This window comes from Furipterus horrens, unplaced genomic scaffold (assembly GCF_987537825.1).
Source record: "Furipterus horrens unplaced genomic scaffold, mFurHor1.1.pri manual_scaffold_11, whole genome shotgun sequence".
Lineage (NCBI taxonomy): Eukaryota > Metazoa > Chordata > Mammalia > Chiroptera > Furipteridae > Furipterus > Furipterus horrens.
Window position 1 is genome coordinate 16,261,070 of NW_028327181.1, and position 20,520 is coordinate 16,281,589.

Sequence of the window (20,520 nt, forward strand, 5' to 3'; positions counted from 1 at the left end):
GCCAGGTGTGCCCAGGTACCCCCTCAGGTAGCCAGGTAGTTGGGGATCCAGTGGTATTGGGGAAAGGGAACTCCTATTTCCCATCTGCCTGCAGCAAGGAAGGAGTCATGTCTGTTTTAAGATGGAAGGGGATTTAGTGGAGCTAAAGGGGGATTCATGGGAAGGAATAAAAGATGATTAAAAGAAACCCCCAACTCCATTCCTGCTGGCTCCAGGACAAAGCTTCTGCTCTCAGCGAGGGACGTGCTCCCGGGACGCTGAGCGCTTCATTCTGTCCTCAGGGCTCAGTCAGGGGGATGCTACACTCCTGGACCTACAGGTCAGCGTGGTCCTGAGGGCCTTCAGTGGGCCTAGCAGGCGCTCGCAGGTACTCAGGAGGCACAGGGTCATCCGGCGCTGCCTTGCGATAGAAGCCGAGCTCTTGCACCAGTGCGTTGATCTCCTCGCGGGTCATTTCACTGAGTGGGATTCGCTGAAGTGGAGGGACTGGGTCAGCATGCCTGCCCGCTTTTCGCCCTGCCTCTCCCCCTCTACCTCCCCCCACCTGGGCTTCCCAAGACCTTACCTCCAGCTCCTCGTACCTGTGGCCCAGCAGTACCAGCTCTGGGTCGGCCCCTGGGAGGTGTTTCATTACTAGGTTGTGGCTGGAGAGTTAAGGTAAGTAGTGGTGGACCAGGGCCTTGCTGATGTGAACAGCACAGCCTTGTTTGCCGAGGTAGGGCAGAGATCCCCATTTACATGTGAGGAAATTAGGGTCCAAAGAAGTAAAGGGCCCTCCATTCCTGTGTCTGTTGCAGTCCTCGTTAGTCAATTTCACTTGCCTACCCAACTCGGAGACTGCCTTGGAATTCTCTGGGCACACACTACCATTTGTCATCCTATCTATGAAATTAAGTAGAAGGAGATTCTTCCAGATTCCCTCCCCATTCTCCCTCCCCCAGAACAGAAGAAGGATACTAGAATGGGATGTCCTGGGTGACAAAGGCCTTTACCTGGAGAGAAACCAGAACAAGGTACCAATGGGAAACTGCAGCCAGTGAGGTCACACAGCCAGTTAGGTGCAAGCTCCTGATACCAGTCCAGAGGTCCTACCCCACCCAATCACTGGGACCATGTTTCCCACCCCCAAAGAGGCTCAGGGGAGACAGAGCTGGAATTCCTTTCTTCAGACTCACCTCCTTCAGGCGATTCAGCTGTCATCCCCCACAGGTCTAGAGGGGAACAAAATGGGATAGATCAGGATAACCTCATACCTGCCTCAGCCACACCCCCAAGGCCATTTCACTGTCATCTCCCACTTAAGTCAGGCTGTATTACTCCAGCAGTTCCCAAGGTGTGGAGATGGAGGCTTCTTGTATGCAGAAAGGGGGGCTCTGTACAGACAGAGAAACTGAGACCTAGGAGTACCAAGGGAAAAGAAGGCAAGGCCAGAAACACTAAGGGCACTTACAGGCCTTGGGACTCTTGCCTGTACATATTGATGACGGTTGACTGACTCTCAATGCCCAAGAGTAATCGTCACCCTACTCTCAGGCAGTAGAGACCTGGGCCTTGCCTTTGGCCCTTAAGAGTCTCAGGCTGGAGCACACCAGAAGGAAACAGCTCATAACTGCCATGGGCACTCCCATGAACAACACCTGCCATCTGGTCCCTACCCCACCCGAAGCGGAACTGACCCTCCCTGCCACCTGAGGCGCAGCCCCATAGACCATCTGGTTGCTTCCCCAACACAGGAAGATGGAAGGGCCCCTTCACTACCTGAGGGAAGAGGGGTACCTCCCAGCAGTATTCTAGACCTCAAGACCACCCATTCTAGTCCTCCTTTCTCCTGTCCCCACCTTTTAAAAGATCTTAATTTATTTATTTTTAGGGAGAGAGAAAGGGAGGGAGAAAGAGGAGGAGATAAACATCCATGTGTGGGACCAGACCTGCACAACCCACGCATGTGCCATGACTACCAGTAATTACACTGAGGACCTTTTGGTTTGCAGGACTATGCTCAACCCACTGAGCCACGCCAGTCAGGGCCTCCTCTAGCCCCTTTTTTCGGACAGACAACTAAGGCCTAAAGAGGGGCTGTGATGATCCAAGTCACACAGCAAGGCAGGGACTCTGGTGGAGAATTTCCTCCCGGAGGGGTGGAGGGGTGGGGTGGGGCTGCTGCAGAGTAAGTATTGGTAGTGCAGTTCCTAGCCCTCTTCCCTGGCTCCCTCATGGTGGTGGGAGGCACTCAGAAAGTCTTCCCTCCCCCAGGCAAAGGGAGAGAGACCATCTGGAACTGGGGTGGAGGAGGAATTCCAGGAAAAAGTAGAGCGATTGGGAGAGGGCAGGTTTGGAAGAGTCATAGGCCAAGAGAAGAGTTAGGGGACAGGGTCAATGTGTCTGGGGGCCCGCTGTACGATCTGATGGGAAGTTGAGGAGTTCGGATTTCCAGGCCGCAAGATCGAGTGTCTCGGGCTTTCATGGTGGGTGCTGGGGCGTCTGTTCAGGGGCTGGGAAGTAGGAGGGATAATACTGGAGCAGACGGGGACTTGGGAATCGGGAAGATCCTGAGGCCAGAGCGGGAGTTGGTTCCCAGGCTACGGGGCCGCAGGGCAGGGGAGCCTTGGTCCCCGGTCTGGGGACCGGCGCACTCACCTCTACCCGGGCTCGGGCAAGGCCGTGCAGACGGTTCCAGTCGGGTCGGAAGGTGGTGGCGGCGGCAGCGAATGCCGCGAGAAGCAGCAGCAGGGGCGGCGGAGGCAACAGGAGACGCATCGGAACCGGGACGAAGAAAATTGGAACTGGGACGAAGAAAATCCTTAAGCTGGAGGTGAAACGCCCTGGCCGCTGCGCCACGTCTGGGCCTGCTGACTGGCCCCGCCCTCGCTCTAGGCCCCGCCCCGTCCCGCTAGAGGTCACGCCCACAGCTCCGGGTCTTCTCACCAGGGCCTGCGGAGGGTCATCCAGTTTGCTCCCGGTGGGGTTCTGGCACTTCTCAGGCCCTCAGGCCTTTACTTCCCCAGTCCCGAAGGTGTCCACGCTCCTGCCGACAGAGAGAGTAGCCTCTCCGGCAGGATGCGGCCAGACAGCGCCGCCTCACGCCTGCAGGGGGCGCGGGCGGGATGCGGATGGACGGGTTTCTGGGCCATACACTGGACTTCAAGATGGGAAAACTGAGGCCTGGGAAATTCTTGTTTATGTTTTTTATCTCTCTGGACGAAATTTCGATTAGGGTTTCAACTCTATATTGTGGCTATAGGTACATTACGTACTCTATAGGAGCTGGGAGGATAAAAAGGTTAATACCCATAAAACATTTTAGAACAGTACCTGCCACAGTGTTAGTTTTCATTATTTCATTCCTTGCCTCATAAAAGCCCCATGAACTCCATTTTGCAGGTTAGGAAATAGGCTCAGGAAGGTAAAAAGTGATTAAGTTGTGGATCTGGGGTTTGAACCTGAAATGCCTCTGGGCTCATCTCACCAAACCAAAGATAACTGGATTGGGTGCAACCTCTCCTCTTCAAGCCTAAGGCAGGCACGGCAAATTGAGCACAGTGCTCTTTCCCACTGAATCTAGACTGGGACTCAAAATTCTTCTCAACATCATACCAAGACAGCATTATGATATTGATGAACCCTAGGCATTTTTGCCTTTCTGAATCCCTTCTTCCATTAAGAAAACATATTAAAATTTGAATTTTACAACTACTTTGATAAAAGAATATAGCTCAGACTGATTCATTATTATATATTCATTTTTCTTCTGATTTTAAAAGAAATTAAAACTAAAACATCTTCCAGGACCCCTAAAAGTATCATGGACCCTAGACATTGAGCCTAATGAATGTCAGGTCTGCACTAAGCCCTTTGCTCACCCTGCTGCCTCCCATTAGCTGACTTGATTATAAAGGTATAATAATGATAGGCTTAGACCTATTATTTAATAGCTATTCTTTATAAATACATGACGATACTATAAATATAATTGGTTCTGTCCAGACTTTTAACATGGTAGGCTAAATCTAACAGTCCATTGACTGCTTTGTAAGTATGAATTCATCGAAGCTTCTGAAGGGCAATTTGACTCAATAATCAAAACCCTAAAAATATTTCGTTGGCCCTGGTCAGTGTGGCTAAGTTGGTTGGAATGTCCTCCTATAAACCGAAAGGTCATGTGTTCGATTCCTGGTGAGGGCACATACCTAGGTTTCAGGTTTGGTCTAGGTTGAGGCATGTGTGAGAGGCACTTGATTGATGTTTGTCTCTCACATTGATGTTTCTCTAACTCTCCCCCTCCATAAAATCAATAAGCATGTCCTCAAGTGAGGATTTATATATATATTTCTTCAACCCAGTCATTTCTTCTCAGTATTTGACCCAAAGTGATCCTCAGAGAGGAGACCAATAGTTAGGTAAAGCTTGTTTATCAAAACACAGTTTAACCCTGACTGGTGTTGCTCAGTGGGTTGAGCGTAGTCCTGCAAACCAAAAGGTTGCAGGTTTGATTCCCAGTCAGGGCACATGCCTGGGTTGTGGCCCAGGTCCTGGGTTGGGGGCATGTGAGAGTCAACCAATTGATGCTTCTCTCAAACATCAGTGTTTCTCTCTTTCTCCCACCCTTTTCCTCTCTCTAAAAATAAATAAATAAAATTTTAAAAACGCAAACAGTTTTCCCTGGCTGGTGTGGCTCAGCAGATTGAGCACTGGCTTGTGAACCAAAGGGTCACCGGTTTGATTCTCAGTCAGGGTACATGCCTGGATTGTGGGCCAGGTCCCCATTTGGGGGTGCCCAAAAGGCAAGCACACATTGATGTTTCTCTTCCTCTCTTTCTCCCTCCCTTCCCCTCTCTCTCAAAGTAAATAAATAAAATCTTAAAAAAAAAAACATGAGACTAATATGATATTGTGTGTCAACTGTAGTTGAAAAATAAAAAATAATTAAAAAAAAAAGTTTATCTTCATGAAAACTGGAGATATAACCTAAGTATGTCACTGCAAGGAATGAATTAAATAAATGATGATACCTCCATAGGATAGAAAATTATGCAATTGTTTCAGATGATGTAGCATAGTGTTGATTGACATGAAAAATGTTCATTGTTAAAAAATCCCACCACCAAACAGAAATATCAGTGGGGAGTTGTGATGCTCTGGGCTTCAAGTCACAGAAACCCCAACTGACTTAATAGAAGGCATCTTTTGGCTCAAATAAGAAAATAGTTGAATGGCATGGAGGGATGTAGGCAGAGTCTAATCTGCTTAATAAAGTCACAAAAACTTGATCTCTCTCCATTCTTCTTTCCATAGTTTCAACTGATCATTAGGCTAGTCATCTGTGTGGTGTCAAGATGGCTGCCAGCACTAAGCAGGACTGCAGACGTCTTCATTCACATCTCATTAAGGGGTAATTATTTTTATTATTATTTTGCAATCTCCTCAGGAGAATAAACAAGCTTTCTTTCCCAAAAGTCCTTCTTATATCTCACTAGTCCATTCATGATCCAGTTATGTGGCTGGAAAAATGGGAATTACTCATTGGTTTAATCAATTGGGACCCATTCTTGAAGTCTGTTAAGCACATGGGCTGTAATGGACATTGTAGCAGCTATGAGTAATCAACTGATTTTATGAAATATGTATATGTAAATATACAGGGTGTGGCAAAAGTAGGTTTACAGTTGTTCATATGGAAAATAATCTAATAATTATTAAATAATAATACAAGAATAAATTGTTTCATGTACTCACAACTGTCAACCTACTTTTCCTCACCCTGTATATACCTAGACCAAAAACCAAATCTAGAAGGAAACAACCCAAGAAGTCAAAATGGTCATTTCTTGGTAGATGAAATTATAAGTGAAAATTTTCTCTTTACGCTTTTTCTGCATTTTCTATAATAAACGTCTATTACCTAAACACAAAGAGTAAACTTTGTTTTAAAAAAATGGGCCTCAGCTGGGTTGCTCATCTGGTTGGAGCATGATCCCGTACACCAAAATGTTGCTGGTTGGATTCCTGGTCAGGGCACGTACCTAGGTTTCGTGTTTGATCCCCAGTGGGGACACATACAGGAGGCAGCCAATAGATGTTTCTCTCTCACATCGATGTTTCTCTCTCTCTGAAATCAATTTAAAAAAATAAATCCTTGGGTGAGGATTAAAAAAAAATTGGGACTCGTGTCATGGGCTCCCTCTACCTGACCCGATACCCCAGAAAGGGCCTCAGAGTGGCTAAAGCCTGAGGCCCCATGGAGATGGAGACTGTGGTTTTTCTCGACAGAACCAAGCCTCAGTGCCCTATGGGACCATGTTGTTCACTGGATAGATGCCACCAAACCACTCTCATTGCATTAACCTGGACGCTGCGGCCTGGAGGGCCCACGACCTGGACTGCTGAGGGTTGACTAGCCAGCCAATGGAACCAGTGGTGGAGACACTGGCCACAACAATGCTGGGAACATTCTGCATCAGCAGCTGTGGGAGGCCCAGAAACTCCCAGAATGATCTGTGATTGTAATCCATTCCATTATGTGGCAGTTTGTAATCTAGGCCAACAGCAGCCTTCCGCAGGTGGAGCTGGGTTGGGGGTTTAGTCTGTGATGGGGTCAGGCTCAAACAGGATCGGGGTCAGCCCTTAGCCTAAAGTCAGGGTTAGAATTGAGTCTAGGACTGGAGTCAGAGCTCAGCCAATGATTAGGCTTAGGTCTCACTCTGTGACCAGGCTCAAGGCTCAGTCTGTGATGATACTCAATGCTCAGCCTTTGACCAGGTTCAGTGCACAGTCTGAGGTTAGGTGTCACTGTGTGACCAGAGTTGTGTGACCTAGAGTCAGAGCTCAGTTTGAGGTCAGGATTCAGCCAATTGATTAGGTTCAGGGCTCAGTCTGTAAACGAGACCAGGTCTTAGTCTTCCATCAGGTTCAGGGTTTAGTTATGGCTAGACTTGGAGCTAAGTCTAAACTTGGGTTTAGAGCTCAGTATGAAAACCAAGGGTTAATCTTTACTAGGGTTAGAGTTCATTCTGTGACTATGACTTAATTTTAGGCTAGGATCAGGGCTCAATCTCGGTCCAGAATCAAGGTCTCAAGTTGGGATCTGCCTTAGTCTTGCTTGGATCAGGCTTTGTATGTGACCAGAGTCAGGACTCAATCTAAGGCCATGGTCAGAGCTCAGTCTAGAGCTGAGGTAGTGGCTCAGTGCTGGCACGGGATCAGGGCTCAGTTAACACCAAGAGCTCAAGTTGGATCTGGAATCAGGGTCAGGGTTTAGTCTGGCTCTGTGCTCTGTTTTGAGCTCTAATAAAAGTTTCTGAAGACATGGGAGTCAGGGCAGGTTGGCCTGTGTGAACTAAGAGCCCCCAGGCAAGCTTATGTCCCTGCAATAAGTCTCTCCTTGCCTGCTAATGGCGGGTGTCCTAGAGCCTTCTAACCTACATGGCTCTGCTGCCCGAGATCCCCTCGCACCAGAATAAAAATAGCCACTCACTTCAGAGCAGCTGACAGCGGGTGCCAGGCTGCCTAGGAGGAGGGGGAGCGGAGGAGGGGGAGGAGGGATGCTTGAGCTCAGCCCCAGCTGTGTGTCCTTGGGAAAGTCAGTCCTCCTCCTTGAGCCCATTTTCTGAAGGGCAAAGTGGTGTGTAAAGATGACACCTACCTCAGAGGATGAGAACAAGGGGACAGTGACATAACATGTGGCACTTGATACCAATAAGGAACCCTGGAGTGAAGTCTTGGGAGGAGAAATGCTCCTCCATGCCCTGTACATTTTCTCCTCCAGGAAGCTCTCCCTAATGTTTACTTTTTCCACCTTCCCCAGTATACTAATATGTAGAACCCTCTATATGTCCTGCCATTTCTCAGTGGCCACAGTGTGACCTCCCTCATGATGGGCCTGGGTCAGAGCGGCCAGGGAGTAAAAGAAAGGACAGGCCCTTCTGTACTATTACCACTTACAGGAGCCCCTGGAGAACAGTAGAGGAAGAGAAAGGAAAAAGTGGAAGGTGTATACACCTACTCATGGTGTATTTACTCTGAGCCAAAGGGCCGTGAGGGCATATGTCCAAATTTTGCATCCTTTCAGACAGAACCTTCCACACTCCGCACCTTTGCATCTGCTCCTTCCTCTGCTTCCCAGGGTGTTTCTCTTTTCAGTTGGCAATATGGACTCACCTTCAAAGAAGGGGTTCAATGGTCACTTCTGTGGGAAAGAATTATCTACTGTCTCCCTGAGAACCCCATTCTCTGTCTCCTACTGGCCTCAGTTTCTTCTTCTGTCAAATGGGGATCTTATTACCAACCTTTCAGGGTTACTGTGGAGAGTAACCAAGAGAATCCGCCAACCAACAACACCGTCCTTTTCTATTCCCAACCCAAACAGACTGAAGGTTAGCACTAAGAGTTTCCAAAAGGGGGCTGGACAAGCTGTACCCTGTGCCTCAGTACACACCCCACCCCCTCCAGTGAGGGAAGGGAGGGAGCCAGCTATCTGCAGCAGGGGGGCGGTTCTCCCTGGCAGCTGCCCCCAGCCTGCCGCCCTGAGCCCCAGAGCCTGTTATCAACCTCCTTAGTCATCATACCAGGAGCTCAAATATAGCTCTTACCCAGCTCACTTCTCAGCCAGGGTCCGCCCCCCCCCCCACCCCTTTCCCCTTGGCAAGGCCATGTCTGGGTCTCAGAGTCCCTTCCCCTTCCTCCCAGGGATACAACTGCCCAGGGCCTCAGTTTCAGCATCCACCAAATGGGCAGATTAGAGATGATAACAATAATGATATTGATTATGAGAATTCCAGAGCAGCTACCCTTACTGGGAACTTCCTTGTGCCAGGCTCTGTGCTAAACACTTCATACGTACTATCTTGTTGAATCTTCACAGCAACCTTAGGAGGTATCACCTGTTTTTCTCTCCCTTACACAAATCAGTAACCTGAGTGATCTTCCCAAGAAGTCAGTAGCAGGGCCAGAAACAAAGTTTCCTGCAGGGTCCAAGCTCAGGGAGGGGAGATGATAGGAAATCCTGGGCTGCCCAGCTAGGGCAAAGTAGCCCTCTCCACGCTCATTTGCATGGCATTTGCCTGGCTTCCAAAGGACATTGATGCCCTGGTCCCAGTTCCCATGGCTGAGCCTGAGAACTTGTCCCAGGGAACCTGGATTGCATCAGAAGCCTGGTACTATTGGGGGTGCCTCAGTTATCTCATCTGTAAAATAGGACTCAGAGGACTGAACAGGGTAGGTTCAAATTTTCCTTCCCTCTCTGGTGGCCTACACACCACTACCATGTCTACTCTCACTTCCTCCCTCTCTACCATCCCCACCTTCACCTCCAACTTCATCACCACCTCTTCTTCCATCAATATAACACCCCACTACCACTTCTGCCCCCATCTGTCCTCCACTTTTACTATAACCCTTATCACCACTGCTACCATCCCTTCATTCTGCTACCTCCACCACCAACATCTGTATCTTTGTTATCTCCTCTTCCATTGCCATTGTCATTAGCTCCACTTCCTCTTCCATCACTGTCAGCACTGCATTTCCATCATCATAATTACATACATCATCATTTCCACCACTACAATCACCTCCCCCATCACCACTATCATCACCTCCACCATCACCTTCCAGAAACCTTTGTGCCCCAGGGCTCTGGTATGAGCTGGGTCTCCCTCTCTGCAATTCCAGCCTCACAGAGTTGCTGGCCCAGAAACATAGACTAGACCTAGAGACAGTCAAGCAGAAGTAAAAAGTTCATCCAGGGACAGAAAGTCATATGTCCACATGACTTTCATGTACGGAACCACACAGGCCTATGAGGATGTAGAGGTGACTGTTGCCTAACAGGAACCTCTGGTCAAAAAATGGAACATTATCTGCCTGAACTGAATAGGATAACTAAGCAGTCCAGGAATTCTGGAGGAATTGGGATTTCATGGACTGCTTAGCAGATAAGAACGAGAATAAGGAGAAGGAAGAAGCAGAGGGTGCAGGCCATCCCTGAACCTTGTCACTCATTCACTTATTCATTCATTTGTTCATTCATTCAACAAACATTTCCCTGGGCTGGTTGGAGACCAAGTCCTGTGCTAGGTCCTGGCCAAAGGAACTCCCAGGACTCTCCTGCCAGTTCATTCCCCGACTGCTGGTCCTTCTCCACCCCAGTTCCCTTCCTCCACTTATCCCAATTGGCTCATACTGCCCCTGGGTCACTGAGGACACTCCCTTTCCTCACTGAAACTCATGAGACCTCCCCAACTTACTAGGTGACCTTGAACATGTAGCCTTTCCAAAACCACACCCACTGAGTACAGGAGAGAGGAAAGCTGGGATGGGATGGGCCTGGCTGTGGGAGTCCTAGGGCAGGCAGGGAGGTGTCTGCAGAGGAGAAAGGCCCAGTACTGAGGCTGAGATGGGGAAAGACTCCAGTAGCTGGAACCTGAGTGTTTCGCTCTGAGATGGGAAGGATAGAGCCAGGCAGGGGGCGGGCACCAAGGCCTGAAAATGGGGCAAGGGTGGGGGCCAAGGCACGTCCTGAGCTGGCAGGACACCAGGAAGGTCACAGGATCAGGGTAGGGACTCAGGTGTCCCTGAGGCCCCGAAGAGTGTACTGACTTCTGAGTTACTTGCCTGGACTTTTCCCTCAGGTGTGCCTTTGCTCCTCCCTTGAGCAAGGGCCAACCAGACCTACTGGTGGCGTGAGGGAGAGGGTACAGACAGATGGCTTACTCCATGCTGCCAGTTGGAACTCAGGCCAAGCCAATGGGCACACTTCCCAACACTCCCATTATTGTTATAGCTTCAGCACTCAGGGGATAGGCCAACATGCCCTGCCACCTCTAGGTTGGGAAGTGGTTGCCTGTGCCTTTAAATTCTCAGCAGGTTGAAACGGCTGATGACATCACTGGTTCCCGGGAGCTGAGGAGCTGGAGCTAAAGCCTGAGGGAGCCCGGGCTGCCAGGGGCTGCAGACATGGAGGGCCACAGCAGCAGTGGCAGCAGGAGGCCAGGGACCCTGGCTGGCCTGGCCCCCCTGCCCATGCCCCATGGCATTTTCCAAACTGGAGTACCCTCCAAGGTAAGATCCCTAAAACCTGGCCTCCCCATTTCTGATCCTTGGTCCCACACCCCCCCTCCCACACACACTGCAGGCACCCTGGTGACCCTGGCTGAGAGACTGACACTGTCCTCTGTCCACTGAGCAAGGATGGGCAAAAAGGCCTTAGGGGGCAGTGATGGGACACCCAGAGAGAAATGGAGTTAGCTATCTCCAGGAGCCTGCAGGAGAACACTGGACAGAGTGTTAAGGGATCCAGCTGTGCTCCACCTTTGCTGTGTGACCTTGGGCAAGTTGCTTGTCCTCTCTGAGCCAATGCAAAATGAGGAGGCTTGTCCCTGAAGACTAAAACTGTGACATCTGGGATGTCTAAGTTGTTAGTGCTGGAGGCGGTGTGGTGGTTGGGGGTGGGGGTGGGGGTGCCTAGTGGGATACCTGGAGCTAAGGAGGATGCCTAAAATGCATCCTTAAAGAGGTGAGTTTGGGGATTGAGGTGGAGGCAGAGTTTCAGTTTCTCTCAACCGAGAAGGGCACGGGATGCAGACAAACTGCATCTCTGGAGGCAGAGATGGGGCCACCCCAGGGCAAGTATAAATCTTCTGTGCTCCCTGGCAAAGGACATTATACTGTCTTCTGGAGACAGGGGCATCAGAAATAGGAGACATATGGGGAAGGAAAAGGAGGTCCCTACAGGGGCGGGTGACCCCTACAGGACTGGGTAACCCCTATTCCACCTGCTGGACAAAAGAAAACTACCTGCTTCTCTGTCCTCACAGGTGGGGGAGAGGGTGAAGAGGGCAAGAGGGTACAACCTGGGTACAGGGAGGTGTGACACCACTATCAACAGAATCCTTGACTTGCTCTGAATATTATAATCACACTTGGTGAAGATGGACTATTCCAGGGGCTCAAATGGAATGCTAGCAAATATTGGGCTCATAAATGCAGAAAATATGAAACTAAAGTTTCCCAGGAACTAGGTGTGACCAGGGACGCTTCACCAGTTTCCTTTGTTTTACAGACAGGAAAACTGAGGCCCTGGGCAGAGAGGGGTTGCCTAAGGTCACACAGAGCTGGGCTTGGGACAGACTAGCCATTCTCAGACCCAGGCTCTTGCTCTTCTTGCATGGAGCTCTGGGAAAGGGTGAAGAGGACAGAGAGGGCTGTGATCAAGGTTTGAAATGTTTGGTGGGAAGAACTGAGGGTTCCTGGGAACTGGAAGAAGGAGGATGTATTGAACGAGCTGGACCTAGGGTATAGAGTGAGCAGATTTGGGGTATCAAGTCAGTGGCCCTTGACCAGGGACTGCAGGGAGTTTATCCAGGAGAGCTGACTCTAGTCACCCAACACTCCAGGGTGGCCAGGGAGTGGGTGCCAGCCAGGAAGGTTCAGACTCCCACTCTGGCTCATTTAAGTCAGGGGTCTTAGTGTTCCTATCTCTGAAAGAAGTGTCAGACTTGAGAGAGCAGATAAGGTTTTGTGCGCTGTTTTTCCCAAAAGAGAAGCTGATTTGCAGCAGATGGATTGAGGTAAGAAATTAAGAACTTCCTTGGAAAGATGTACTTTTTTTTTTTTTTTTTAGCTAGATAGTCTTTTAGGGTCTATATGGAAGTCGGGGCCCAAGTCACTGGTTAGGGTTACCCTGTGTCTTTAACTTGTCCTCTACAAGGTGGACTCAAGTTTTCAGCTCCCAGCCAAGGAGAATGCAGTCCCATTGCCCTTGGAACCAAGGCTGGCTCTGGCACCTATGGGGCCACATGCTGCTCTGCCACCTTCCTCAGAGGGGCCAAGGCTGGCTTTGTCATCTCCTCGGCCCCTCTTGGCTCCACTGTCTCCCTCTGGAGGGCAGAAAATAGCTCCTGCCTGCCACAGCTCCAGCCTGGCTTCATCATCTGTGGGCCAGTTGGTGATGTCTGCCTCTACTGGGCCAACGCCTCCTCCAGCAACTTCCGGCTCAGTCCTGGCTCCAGCATCCCTGGGGCAGCTGATGATGTCTGTCTCAGCTCCACCAAGGCTGTCTCCAGCCACTCTGGGGCCCAGGATGGCTCTAATGTCTAGGGACCAGAAGCAGGTACCATCTCTCTCCGTGGGACCCACGTCAGCACTGGCCACTTCAGGCCTAAGCCTGGCCCTGGCATCTGAGGAGCAGCACCCACAGCACCCCTCCAACTCTTCCCCAATGCCCAGTCCAATTCTATCACCCTCTCAGGAACAGACCCTGGCTTCAGCATCCATGACATCAGCCCTGGCCTCTGTGGGACGGACACCAGCTAAACAGAGGGATGCCCTAGTCCCTAAACCTCGCCCCACTTCTGAAGGGCACCTCCTGCCTCCAGCTCAGGCATCCAGTCCTGCGGGCTCCCCACCTTTGATTCAAGCTCCCCCTGACCCTCGGATCTCTCCCTCCTTCAGAGCCAGACCCGAGGTCCCCCGCAGTAGCCCTGAGGATCCTGTCCTGCCCCAGCCGCCCCAGACACTGCCCCTGAATATAGGCCAGGGCCCTCTAGAGCCCGGTACCCGCTCCCCAGGACTTCTGTCCCCCACCTTCCGGCCAGGGATCCCCTCAGCCCAGACTGTGCCCCCACCTCTGCCCAAGCCACCCCGGTCTCCCAGCCGCTCCCCCAGTCGCTCGCCCAACCGCTCCCCCTGTGTCCCCCCAGCCCCTGAGATGGCCCTCCCCAGGCTTGGCACCCAGGGCACAGGGCCTGGTGGGCACCCGAGCCCCAGCCTTCAGCCCCAAGAAATTCCAGTCCCAGTCACCACCTCCCCTTCTACATCCACCTCATCGTCCTCCTTCGCTTGGTCTGCCCAGCCTACCTGCAAGAGCGACCCCGGCTTCTGGTGAGGGGGCCCTTGCCCACAAAAGATTGTTGGGACTTGAACTCTGAGACTAGCCATCCAGGGTAGCTTGCCCTAGTTTACCTTCCTGAGGAAGAGTCCTTGTGGGTGCTGGGCCCACTCTGGGACCTTCAGAAGACAGCATCCCTTCCTAAGGGACTTGCCCACCCCTAACTCAATTAATCTCCCCTGGGAGAGTCTGGAAGGAGGGATACTGGGCCCTCTGTGGGTCCTTCTGAGGGTTTACATCCACACCTGCCTCAGTTTATTTCCCTAGAAAGAGCCCTGTGGGAGGGAGATCAAGGATAAGGGAGTAGTGCCCTGCACTAACCCCTCCCATACTGGCGCCCCCAGGATCACTGTGGTCACGTGGAATGTGGGCACTGCCATGCCCCCTGACGATGTCACATCCCTCCTCCACCTGGGCAGTGGCGGCAATGACGGTGACAAGGCAGACATGATTGCCATAGGGTGAGAGGGCAGGGTGCGTGGACCCTCTCCCCAGCCTCTATGCCTCTCAGACCCTCTCCCATGGGAGGTCTTCTAGGGAGTCCCCCAACCCTACAGCCACCTCACCGCACACCCCAGGTTGCAGGAAGTGAACTCCATGATCAACAAGAGGCTCAAGGACGCGCTCTTCACAGATCAGTGGAGCGAGCTTTTCATGGATGCGCTGGCGCCTTTCAACTTCGTGCTGGTAACGCCTCCCTTACCCTCTGGATGGCCAGGGACCCCTGGATTCCTGGCTCTACACTGCCTTGACTCACGATGGGGCCCGCTGGGCCTCTGTTGCCGAGGCTGTGAAAAGGGAGGATGGAGAAGCAGACTTTAACGATGGGAAAGGGCAAGGTCAGAGAAGCTGAGCCCTGTGCCTCAGCCAAGTCGCGTCCCACCGCAGGTGAGTACTGTGAGGATGCAGGGCGTCATTCTGCTGCTGTTCGCCAAGTACTACCACCTGCCCTTCCTGAGGGACGTGCAGACCGATTGCACGCGCACTGGCCTGGGTGGCTATTGGGTAAGTGAGTGGCCGAGACGGACAAAGTTCTAAGAGGCCCGTGGATTATTCCCCAAACCCCCTGCACTGGCAAGAGCTTCCGGCGCTCCGCCCTTCCATTGAGATCCGCCTCTCCCCAGGCCCACCCCGCCTCATTTCTGTCTTTCTCGGGGGCGCCGGGGGGAGGTGGGGTTCCAGTGCTCTGCTCCTTTCCCTAGGACCCATCCCTCTCCAAGCCACCTCTCCGAGGAGGCTGTCCCCGCCCCTCTGCATGCCCTTCTCAATGCTTCACCTCTTCTCCTGGACCCCGCCCACGACCCGCCCAATCTTGCCTCCCAAGGGCAACAAGGGTGGAGTGAGTGTGCGACTTGCGGCCTTCGGGCACATGCTCTGCTTCCTGAACTGCCACCTGCCAGCACACATGGACAAGGCAGAGCAGCGCAAGGACAACTTCCAGACCATCCTCAACCTCCAGCAGTTCCAGGGACCCGCGGCACAAGGCATCCTGGATCATGAGTATGAGCCGGGGCGGGGACAAATGGAGCTTGGGCGTGGCTAGTGAAGGAGGGGTGGGCCTCAGAGGCGAGTGTCCGCTAACTTGCAATAAGGAACTTGATACTGTCTGGGTGGGCCTTGTAGACAAAGGCGGGGCCTATGGAGGTGGGTCACCAAAATACTACATATAGGAACAGGAATGCTGAGTACGTTTGACGCGGGCAGAGCCTTCAGGGTGGAGCTTTGCTGAGGGGCAGGGTCTTCCTGAGGTTCTGAACCTGACTTTCCTCTAGATCTGCACCCCCTGCTGCTCCTTGGGGGGCGGGCGGCTCTGCGGTCACCCAGCCACTGCATCATCATTACTAGGGGCATTTAGTACTGTCGGGTTGGATGGGGGTGGAGAAGAATCTGGGTTGGGCTCTTCCACCCCATGGAACCCACTGACCTCCACCCCCAAACAGCCTCGTGTTCTGGTTTGGGGACCTAAACTTCCGAATTGAGAGCTACGACCTGCACTTTGTCAAGTTTGCCATTGACAACAACCAGCTCGACAAGCTCTGGGAGAAGGACCAGGTGTGGAAACCCCAGGCTGTACCCCAAACCCTAAAGCACACAGAGGATGCCTCAGGACACACCTGTACCCTAGGCTGTCATCCTTGGCCTCACCTGCCCTGCCCAAGTTGTTGTCCAATTCTGCCTTTCTGGATTCTCACAGCTCAACATGGCCAAGAACACCTGGCCCATCCTGAAGGGCTTCCAGGAAGGGCCCCTCAACTTCGCACCCACCTTCAAGTTTGACGTGGGTACTAACAAATATGATACCAGGTGAGCTTAGCACTGGGATGAGGTGCTAAGGGGGGTATGGGCTGAGGTCTTCTAGATGAAGGAGTCGGGGAAGAGGTACAGGAGGCAAGGCTGGAGGCTCCACCTTGACCTGCTGCCCCTAAAACTTGGGCCACACCTGCCCACTGCAGTACCAAGAAGGGAGACAGGGAAGTGGGACAGGAGGCAAGGCTGGGGGCTGTGCCTTGACCCACTGCCCCTGAAGCTTGGGCTATGCCTGCTCAATACAGTGCCAAGAAGCGGAAGCCAGCCTGGACAGACCGTATCTTGTGGAGAGTCAAGGCTCCAGGTGGAGGCCGCAGCCCCTCGGGACAGGAGAGCTACCGGCTCCAAGTGACCCAGCACAGCTATCACAGCCACATGGAATACACAGTCAGTGACCACAAGCCTGTGGCTGCCCAGTTTGTCCTGCATGTGAGTCCTGGCCCCACCCTCTTCTCATGACATCCCCAAGCCCAGCTTGGCATTCTGCAGCCCAACCCTTTCACCTGCCCTTAGCAGTATCCATTTGGCATAGCAGGGAGTGAGTTATGATCGCCAGTTTCAGATGAAGAAACTGAGGCTCAGAGACACAGCATCACTTGCCCATGGTCACACAGCTGGTGAAGGGAAAAGTTAGGAATTAAACCCAGGCGAATCTGATTCCAGAGCCCCTGCCGTTCCGACTATCACTAACAGAGGCAGATTTAATGGCGGGCGAACCAGGTGCGTGCCCTAGGCCCCGACTTCTGAAGGGCCCCACAAAACCTCAACTTTACACTTTTTTCTAATGACACCAAGTTCAGTTTCATTACTATGCTGCATAAAATATGGTTAACATGTACTTTTATTTTCCCTGTATCTCTCTCTTTTTCTTTTAAGGGGCCCAATATTTTCTTCTGTGCCCAGGGCCTCATCTGACCTTAATCCACCTCTGATCACTAACTCCCTTCTTCCAAGACAGGATTAGGGCAACTTATGTTAAAATTTACATATATCGTAAGACCAGAAAACTCAAAATGTTTACTCAAACCCCATGCAGCATTCATTCATATTCATTTATTACTTATTTACCCTCATACCATATGCCAGTCGCTATAAGACCAGGTACTGATGGGGACAAGGAGTAGAGATACAAAAATATAAAGCTAAATAAACTCTAGTATTATGTTTAGGATTGAGGTCCCTAGTTGCCAAAATAAAGAAGGGGAAATGCAAGAATGTCAGAAGTGGACCTGAGAGAATATGTAGTCCAACTCTGTTGTTCTATAGAGAAATTGAGGCCCCTAGTTGGTTAGGCATGTGCTCAAAGTTGCATACAGGCTCAATGGCAGAGCAGGGTAGATTCCATCTTCCAGCCCTGAAACCCAACACTTGACTCTCTGATTCTCTTGATCTGATAAGAGGGAGCACAGCAGGCCAGAGAATGTTTTCCTTGGTAACTTTTGTCACGTGGGAAAGGAAATATGCCTGACTGGCCTTCTGTGACCTTTGGTAAAATGCTTGAGTGTGAGGTTTAACCCTCACCTTCAGAACCACTCCTTTTGAGTCCTCTTCCCTGACCCTCCTTCCTCATCCAGGACTCTGTCCCTTGTAAAACATTACCTACTACATGTGAATCCCTGTGTGGGGCACCTTACACATGTTATCCCTTTGAATGCCTTAGTAGGCTCTGAGATGTCCAAATTCTCCAGTTTTACTGATGAGGAAAACTGAGGCTCAGAAAACTTAAGTCTCTTACTCAAAGCAACACAATCTGAATAGGGGTTAGTGGGAGTTTTGACCCTGCAAGGCTCTGGAGTGCATTTCAAATTGCCCACCCTGGCTAGACCAGCTATTAGGAACCCAGGGGCAGTGAGAGGGTGTGTTATTTTTTTTCTGGAGCAGTTTGTTTCAGAATCTGAGGGAGGGAAACCTGAAACCAGATAAATAGGGGGAGCAGACAAAAGCTTGAGGCTGGCACCACCTGAGTCCTTCTCTGAGGGACAGAGGTGGAGCCAATACCCTGGCCACCTGGCCCCAGCAACCCCACCCATGTGGGTGACCCTGGGAGGAGGGTAGTCATGGTTTTAAATTATCTTCATGGACCGATGACAAGGTCATAGTTACCTCTTTATACAGATGGGAAAGCTGAGTGTTGGGTTGGCTAGGGGCTTGCCTGAGGTCATGGAGCAAGTTAGTAGCAGAGCCTACAAATGAACTGAGGTCTCCAGCCTTTCACCCAGGGCTCTTCTTGCCCATGCAAGGGTATTCAGCTTGCCCCAGAATATTCAGTACATCATGTCTCCCTTACTAGCATAAAGGCAAATCATTAATTGTGCACCTACTGTGTACTGGGAAGGTTATGGGATGCTTTACCAAAAGTATCTCACTGAATCTGCTGAACAACCCTCAGAGTTAAATAAGATCATCCAAGTTTATAGACAAAAGCTCTGGCATTCAAAGAGGTTAAAAAACTCACCAAGGGTCATGCATCCTGTCAATGACAGAACGAGGGCCAAACCCATGGTCTACTAACGTCAAAGCTGTGTACTCATTTGCTCCTTAAGGAGGCTATGAGGAGAAGGAGCCCTAGGTTAGAAGGCAAGAAGCCTAATATTTATCCTAGACCTGTTCTGCCTTAGGTTCCCTGTCTCTGCAATAGCTTCAAAGGCCCTTATCTCAACCTGTCTATGCTGACTCAGTCCCAGGGGTATATGAGGTACTGGGGGGGGGGTCTCCGCTGATGTTGCCCCCTGCCTCTGGGCAGTTTGCCTTCAGGGACGACATGCCACTGGTGCGGCTGGAGGTGGCGGATGAGTGGGTGAGGCCCGAGCAGGCTGTGGTGAGGTACCGCATGGAAACTGTGTTCGCTCGTAGCTCCTGGGACTGGATCGGCTTGTACCGGGTGAGAAGGGCAGGGTGGTCAGTGACTTGGGAAAGGAAGGACCTGGAGGAGCAACTGGGTTCCCAGGTGGGATCATGGCTTCTCTAGAGTTTGATGCCACACAGGGAGGCTGCTGCAGTCAGGCCATAGGGGTCAGAGCCCTGATTCCTCTCACCCCAGGTGGGTTTCCGCCATTGCAAGGACTATGTGGCTTATGTCTGGGCCAAACATGAGGATGTGGACAGAAACATCTACCAGGTACTCAAGGGAAAGGGGGAATGGGAGGAAGTCCCCATTGCCTTTGGGGGGTTCTATGGCTGCCTCTCTGACCCCAACCTGGGTTTATACCCTGGACCCACCAGGTGACATTCAGTGAGGAGTCACTGCCCAAGGGCCATGGAGACTTCATCCTGGGCTATTACAGCCACACCCACAGCATCCTCATTGGCGTCACTGAGCCCTTCCAGGTGAGTAGACCAGACTGCAAGGTCAGGGGTGCCAGAAGATCCTGTTCAAAGGCCACAGCTTCCACATTCTGCTCCATGGCCTCCTACAAGTAGTCTGACCTCCCTGGGTCTGCCAGGGAGGAGTTTTGGAGTGGTTCCAAGAGGCCTCAGTGGCCAGTTGGGGATTGGAGTGCTCCAGTGACCACCCTCCCCGCCCAGATCTCGTTGCCTACCTCGGAGCCGGCCAGTAGCAGCACAGACAGCTCAGGTACCAGCTCAGAGGATGAGGATGACAGCACCCTGGAGCTGCTCGCACCCAAGTCCCGAAGCCCCAGCCCTGGCAAGTCCAAACGGCACCGTAGTCGCAGCCCAGGCTTGGCCCGCTTCCCTGGCCTGGTCTTACGGCCCTCCTCCCGTGAACGCCGAGGCACCAGCCGGAGCCCCTCACCCCAGAGCCGTCACCTGCCCTGTGTGGCCCCCAACAGGGGCAATGACAGAGGCAGCCAGGGCAGTAGTGAGGAGGGGCCCTCTGGGCTGCCTGACCCCTGGCCCTTCCCACCATCTGTGCCTCAAAGCCTAGGCGTGCTGCCTGCTTTGCGCCTGGAGACTGTAGACCCTGGAGGTGGTGGCTCCTGGGGACCTGATCAGGAGGCCCTGACCCCCAACAGCCTGTCTCCCAGCCCCCAGGGCCAGCAGAAGTTGGAGGAAGGGGGCCTGGGGCCCTGAAGGAGGGGTGGGCTGGTGGGTGCAGGCGGCTCCCACTCTGCCCCAGTCTTCTGCAAACCCACCTGCCTCCCTCCTGCTGCTGTCCCAGCTTTATCCACACCTGTCACTCTGTCCTGGCCAGCAGTGGCCAACTAGAGTGCACTCAAATCAATCCTGGCACCTCAACTGTGACAATCAGCAAAGCCCTATCTAGGCCCCCATCTGGGATGGGGGTGGGGCAATTCTAGAGATCACTGATTAGGAATTAAATTCTTTAGCCTCACTCCTGACTCCTTCTTAACTTGTTAGCAGTCTGGGAC

General features: G+C 52.0%; 2 protein-coding genes across 2 annotated transcripts; one reads left to right on the top strand and one right to left on the bottom strand.

The window, feature by feature from the left end:
* Positions 1–112: 112 nt before the first annotated feature.
* Positions 113–2,871, bottom strand: SELENOM (selenoprotein M). Its single transcript, XM_090257733.1, has 5 exons — positions 2,638–2,871; positions 1,176–1,211; positions 958–992; positions 566–644; positions 113–472 (listed from the first exon to the last, which is right to left on the bottom strand). The coding sequence occupies exons 1-5, from the start codon at positions 2,755–2,757 to the stop codon at positions 314–316; spliced, it is 429 nt and encodes a 142-aa protein (XP_090113859.1). The 5' UTR covers positions 2,758–2,871; the 3' UTR covers positions 113–313.
* Positions 2,872–10,822: 7,951 nt separating this feature from the next.
* Positions 10,823–20,483, top strand: INPP5J (inositol polyphosphate-5-phosphatase J). The gene is made up of 13 exons (XM_090257734.1): positions 10,823–11,055; positions 12,704–13,875; positions 14,227–14,343; positions 14,461–14,569; positions 14,771–14,887; positions 15,207–15,382; positions 15,823–15,934; positions 16,077–16,186; positions 16,435–16,618; positions 18,933–19,070; positions 19,230–19,307; positions 19,412–19,516; positions 19,715–20,483. Exons 1-13 carry the CDS (start codon positions 10,951–10,953, stop codon positions 20,219–20,221), a joined length of 3,030 nt encoding a protein of 1,009 aa, XP_090113860.1. The 5' UTR covers positions 10,823–10,950; the 3' UTR covers positions 20,222–20,483.
* Positions 20,484–20,520: the final 37 nt, after the last annotated feature.

Coding starts and splice junctions, on each gene's coding strand:
- INPP5J (XM_090257734.1), top strand. CDS start 10,951: ATGGAGGGCCACAGCAGCAGTGGCAGCAGGAGGCCAGGGACCCTGGCT. Junction 14,570..14,770: donor CGCCTTTCAACTTCGTGCTG/GTAACGCCTCCC, acceptor GTCCCACCGCAG/GTGAGTACTGTGAGGATGCA. Junction 19,308..19,411: donor TGGACAGAAACATCTACCAG/GTACTCAAGGGA, acceptor TGGACCCACCAG/GTGACATTCAGTGAGGAGTC.